This window comes from Girardinichthys multiradiatus, chromosome X, assembly GCF_021462225.1.
Source record: "Girardinichthys multiradiatus isolate DD_20200921_A chromosome X, DD_fGirMul_XY1, whole genome shotgun sequence".
Lineage (NCBI taxonomy): Eukaryota > Metazoa > Chordata > Actinopteri > Cyprinodontiformes > Goodeidae > Girardinichthys > Girardinichthys multiradiatus.
The window spans coordinates 3666812-3673159 of record NC_061817.1 but is presented as its reverse complement, the minus strand read 5'-3'; the positions used below and the strand labels follow the sequence as shown (position 1 = coordinate 3673159).

At 39.2% G+C, this 6348-nt stretch overlaps 1 protein-coding gene across 1 annotated transcript; it reads left to right on the top strand.

Annotated features, from left to right (window-relative positions):
* Positions 1-1812: 1812 nt before the first annotated feature.
* LOC124863238 (homeobox protein Hox-B13a-like) lies at positions 1813-4206 on the top strand. The gene is made up of 2 exons (XM_047357540.1): positions 1813-2777; positions 3559-4206. Exons 1-2 carry the CDS (start codon positions 2060-2062, stop codon positions 3804-3806), a joined length of 966 nt encoding a protein of 321 aa, XP_047213496.1. The 5' UTR covers positions 1813-2059; the 3' UTR covers positions 3807-4206.
* The last annotated feature ends 2142 nt before the right edge of the window (positions 4207-6348 follow it).

Below are 6348 nucleotides of genomic sequence, written 5' to 3'. Positions count from 1 at the left end.
ATGACGCATCAGTTCAACACCTGAAATATTTGAAACAAACACTTAAATAAAGCTGTCGACAACAATATTTATCTTCCTTTTTCACATTTAAAAAGCCACCCTTCAAGCTTCCAGATATATTTTTAATAGCGTGGGCTAGTCTTGGAATTAATATCAAAATGAATTATTCACTCTACAGTTTGACAAAGTTATATCCAGGCTAATATGTCATGTGCTATCAAGAGAAACATGCCTGCGATGAAAACGGTAGATCATTTTATACACTAAAGCAGATTGTGTTTATGGGCATTGATACAATAAAAGAATAACAAGAAAAAAGAAAGAGGCTGCGTACATCATAATGCTGTTTTTCATCGGAAAGCTTGGACGGCCACACCTTATTAGACTAATGATCGGAGGGACTGTATCCAAAGACGGTATTTTTGCATAATGCCATGTACGCATAAACCTATTCCTAATGTTTGTTTGAAATCAACAACTAACATTATTTTATTTAAATTTATTTTATTTTATTTATTTGGTTGTTCGTGGGAGGAAGCCGCTCATTAATATCCGCTTGCATGAGGAGGTAAAGGAGATTGTAATGTAAACCTGAACCTTCAGATGCTATAAGTGCGGACCGCCACATTTAGTGGTTTTTAAATTAAACGATAGGCTATGTGTGTAAATTTTTTGTTTTGGTGCTCCTGTGGTCACAAATACAAACTACTGATAATGTAAAATCTGCAGGTTTTCATGTCTTCTTCACCGAAGCATAATTTTGTTGCTACATGCATACATAATAAGGGCCCTCCTTACACCATAAGTAAACCACTTGGAGAAGCTTTCATGTTTCCCGACGGTTTCTGCCGCTGTGACATACAAGTCTTGTTTTTTTTTTTACTTTTTACTGACGAACTTTGAATATTGCAGACTCACGTCATCACAACAGATTTTCAAACCCAGTTTTTGTTGTATACGTTAAATAAGATGCTGTGAATATAAAATCATTTTGTGTAGACTTATGTGAAAATATATAACACTAGTTATACTGGATTTCAGAATCTACTATATATTCCGAGCTGTTACCAGCTTGATTTTCATATTAAAAAGTTCATCCATCAGTTGTCCATTGCCGGTTATCCGCAATACAAACAACACTCACATTTAAGGGCAATTTTGGAGAGACCAGTAAACCTAACATGCATATGTTTGGACTATTGGAGGAGGTATGAGTACCCGAAGAGAAAGGACCCGGCGTAGAAGCCCTTATCTGGTTCGAACCCAAGGATCTTTTTACTGCAACGCAGTGATAAAAACGTGTTCTGCTTAAATTCAGTGAGAGGCAGGATAAAAGGAACTAGCAGAAAAATATTAAATACATAGAATAAAATATATATCATATATATATATATCATTTGTGGGCATGTTTTTATCATAAAATCTAGCTAAGAAAGTAGCCTAATACATGCACAATTTCTTCCAAATTGTTAAAATTAGGGCAACATTTTGAAATGTTTCAAAAACCCAATATTTCTTTCTTTCTTTCATCATTCGTTCAGGATGCTTGAATTGAGAACCACAGAGACTGAACCCGCCGTTTGCGGGAACCAGGGGACATGCGCGCGCTGGATGCGTCATCCAGATGTTCATCCATATGTTCCGCGCGTGCCAGACCCCAGCCTTGTAAAAATATTTTCTGTTGATTGACAGCTCCAAACAAGTATGTTGTGCTCTCTTCTCTGCTATTTCATCATGTGATCAGCAGCTCTCAGCCAATGGGAATCCGTCTTTTGGTCCAGGGGGTTTGTTGCGTCAAGGCAACAAACCGCTTCCGCGGATACGAAACCAGAGTTATGGTCGGTTACAGAGTCTTTGTCATTGAGCGGGCACACTCTCTGAAAGGCTATGGATGCGTGCATAACGATGCACAAACATTAATTATAATCTGCGTGTTCGTGCGAACAACAGCTGTTAGAAGAATCCCACCTCATTTTCCAAATGCAGCAGCAGTGCAAGGGCAGTTAGAGTTTGAGAGGAAACGGTGAAAACGAAGGCCAGATTGTGGAAAGAGGTGCATATGAAAACCCCCATAGTCCTAAATTCTCGCTGGCCAGCGGAGACTGTAATGTTCGTGTATGACAACAACCTAGAAGACCTCAACAAGAACATGGAGGGTCTAATGGGCAGCGGAAACTTTGCGGCGGCCACTGCGGCGAGCCAGTGTCGCAACATCATGGCCCATTCTGCTGCCGCTTTCGGAGGACACGCCTCTAGCCTGGGGCACTCCTCAGCTGGTTACTCTACAGTGGACGTTTCCACGTCGAGTTCAAGTGAGACTACTGCATCTTCAGGAAAACAATGCGGGGCCGGACCCTGCCCCTCAGCTGCCGTGCCGCACCAAAGCTCATCAGCTGCAACGGCGTTACCATACAGCTACTTTGGCAACAGTTACTATCCCTGCAGGATGGGGCGAAGTTCTATTAAATCATGCACCCAGGCGACTGGAACCGCGCTCAGCTCGCAGTATATGGACACTACAATGAGCTCTGATGAGTACCCGAACCGGGCCAAGGAGTTCACTTTTTACCACGGCTATACCAACCCTTACCAGTCCATGGCCAGCTATCTGGACGTGTCGGTTGTCCAAACCCTCGGCAGTGGGGAGCCACGACATGAAACCCTGCTCCCCATGGACAGCTACCAGCCATGGGCTCTGACCAACGGTTGGGGAGGACAGGTGTACTGCTCCAAGGACCAGGCGCAGGCTGGACACCTCTGGAAGACCGCTCTTGCTGGTAATTTCTGGTACTTTTATTCTTCAGTCACTTCGTTGGCTTTATAACTAACTCTGCAGCCTAGAAGTCTTCAGCAGAGTGACCTTTATCACTAGAAGAGGATAAATAATTATAATCCAAGTGAAGTTTAATCATTCTTATTACTGATAAAATTATTTATTTATTTTTTTTATTTATTTTGTTGGCTGTCATTAAGCTCATTTTTAATTCGTGCGTACTATAAAATTATAGCCAGAAGCTCAATTATCCGTCAGACCGTTCTAAATGTAGCAATAAAAAATGTCTGTTTCTGCCTCATTTAACTGAAAGACTTATAAAGTAAATTTAAATTTTAAATTTGAACCTAAATTAGTGAACTGTTAATATAATTATGTTATTGTTAAATTAAGTCGAACATTAAAAGTACCAACATTTATCAGTATTTTTCATTTCAGTGCAACTAGAAGCAAATAAGAAAAATATGTAATATGTCGAATTACCTTAATATGTAACATATTTACAGTTAAGTATAACATTGTTTCTTTCTTACATATACATGTACCAAAGATGTTTCCTCTGAGCAAGGCTGTGGTTCAGTTATACTTCGTTTCATTCTGTGTCCTGGACGAATACGAGTCTGCAGGCCTGCTGTCCATTAAGATACAGCCCTTGTCATGATTAAACAATTACAATACCAGAAATTATTGGCTTGTGTAATTCACACTCATAGTGTGACATGGAAATATGTCCTGATCTGTGGATCCTCGTCCTTAAACGGTCTGCTGTCCTGTTCTTTTAACAGATGTGGTAGCGCACCAGCACGACGGCTCGCCTTTCCGCCGAGGCAGAAAGAAGCGGATACCATACACTAAGGTCCAGCTCAAAGAGCTGGAAAAAGAATATGCAGCCAACAAGTTTATCACGAAGGACAAGAGGAGGAAGATCTCAGCTGTAACCAACCTGTCTGAGCGCCAGATAACCATCTGGTTCCAGAACAGGCGAGTGAAGGAGAAGAAATTCGTGGCCAAAGTGAAAAGCAGCGTGCAGTAGCACACAGGTTTCTGTTCTTCGGACTTTATTGAGAACTTCAGTGTGTATCCTGTTAAATAATCAAGCGAAATGTGATGAACCTAAAATAAACAAAAACAACGCAAAAAGGACAGAATATTTACCTACCAAATGGGGACTGTGAGGGTTCCGTGTCCACAAAATGAAAAATCTGACAAAAGACAATAAACAAACCCTTTGATGAACTTTCTCAGAGGTACTTTGTAAATAGTTTTTTTTTTTTGCCTGCTTTTATGTAACTCCTTGTCAATGGATGTCCTTCTCAGCTGTTTGAGTTGTCAGTGCCCAGATATAACTGTGTATGACATGTAGTAGTATGCCTGGCACATTGTTTATATTATCAAAACATACTTTATCACCTAATAAATTCCTGTAATCCCAATGTGTCGACACACAGGTCTATGTTCAAAATCTGGATAAACTGAGCAGTTTAAAGTTCTGAGCGTTATTCGGTCCTGAAAAAAACTAATATATATTTAAACCAACAGAAACATGATTTAGGATCAGTTCAAATTCTGACAACCGCGACGATAACACGGAGCGATTAAAATGATCCTGGTTATTAATCCATAAGTTAATTCATAGAGCACATAAACCATAACCCACCCCACACATACACACACCCACACACCCAATTGCCACAAGACCACAACTATTCTATTGATTCACATTTTAGACCTCCGTGGGAACATACTTCCAGCTAAAATAAAAACATTTAACGTGTTTTTGCTTTTTTTATATCAACCTGGAAAGGCGCACAAAGAGAAGATGCACTTAGAAAAGTTTATAGGTGAATGTTTATTTATTTGGCGCTCGGACCCCAGTGGAATACGTGAATGCTGAGAATGACATGCGCTTGAATGAACATCCTAGGATTAGATTTAGAGATGTCTTCCCGCTAATTTGAGTCTCTATTTGGATCAGTGTTCTGACTCGTCTGTTGTCTATGCTCTGACAAATTTAGAGATATTTATCAATGACTTGACAAGTTTTGTGGAAATGTTTCGTCCTTTTGCATTTGTATCACAATAAGTTTTGAATTTTGTTTCCTAATACAAAACGCAAACAGCTAATTGGAAGATCACTTTCCTTGCAGCATTGTGCGCAAAAAGAGGACACGATTAGCCATTTCAGATTAAATGCATCGCCTGGCCTTGTGTACAGTTTCATCCAGGTTAAAATATTAGGAAAGGTACCTTACACTCTATTAGTAGTATTCATATGATGTTTTTCTAATTAATTATATGCTGAAAATTGTTTGGTTTAACGTAAATAGGTAAAATTAAGTTAACATGAACTTACGATTTTAATATCCTCTGGATATATTTCTGTTAGAAAGACGTAACATTGTTAATTGTTTTTCACGATTAATGAAAAGGAAATTTTAACAGAACTATGTGGTATAATTTGGTCGATAGGAAATTGTCATTTTGGAAATGGAGTTGGAAAGCAGCCGTAGCATTTTCAGTCTAAATCAGAACAGAGAAGGTAAGCAGCCGTCACAGGCTGACATACAAAGCCACTACATGGTGACAAATCCCCCTTTCTGTCAGGGGACCTTAATTTGAAGCTGCAGTTTAAATGGAGGATGGTTTAAATTTCTCGTGTGTGTGTGTGTGTTATGGATTAACAATGAACTTGAGAAACGGTGGTGTGCTCAGCTGGCGTGCTGACTCTGTTTACTGCTCCGTCTCTGTCCTTCCTTTAAAGATCCTACTCCTGGCGGAAGCCCCGCCACTCGTAAAGCGCTGTCCCCTTTGCTCTAAATACCAGGAGGAGGAGGAGAGAAGGGGATGGAAGAGGAGCAGGAGGTCGCTGTGGTCCCACCACATCACACAGCACATTAGATCAGGCTTATGCTTTCATGTGGACTGAATCAAACTGCTTTTGATGCCGTCTTGTTGCTAATATAGTTTAACGACGCTCTTCGTCAGAATTACCACAACCGCATGCACTTGCAGTTATAATGTTTTCTGGAGATGTGCCCTAAACTAGCCAATTATGCTATTGTAAATTAAATTAACGCCTTTACCTAATTTGAGAAGGGCTCATTTGAGTAAAGTCACGATTGCTACTTTTGAAAGAATACTATTTCCAAGTGTTGCATTAAAATTCAGCGTTTTTACACATGGAAATCTATGCATATAACAACAAATGCTCTCCCATTAGACGAACAAAAGGCTGGATAAAATAAAACACGATTCACTAACAAATTACAATCTGCAGAGGTTTTGCTTGTCACAGATAAAATAAAGGGCATTTTATTTATTGGTAACTTTACAATTAAACCACTGCATCTGTGTTATGGTACATGTTTATGACAATGTTAAAAGGAAACTGAATGTTATCAATCATATACAGTGCAAGTTCTTTAAATTATTTCACGTAAAACTTTCATAGTTAATTCAACAATAGCCATTAGAAACTTTATTACTTCAGAACCCCAACGAGACATTAGTAAGAATTACAAAAAATGTTTAAATAATAAGATATGACCAAAGTATTTAGAAACAACCAAATATGT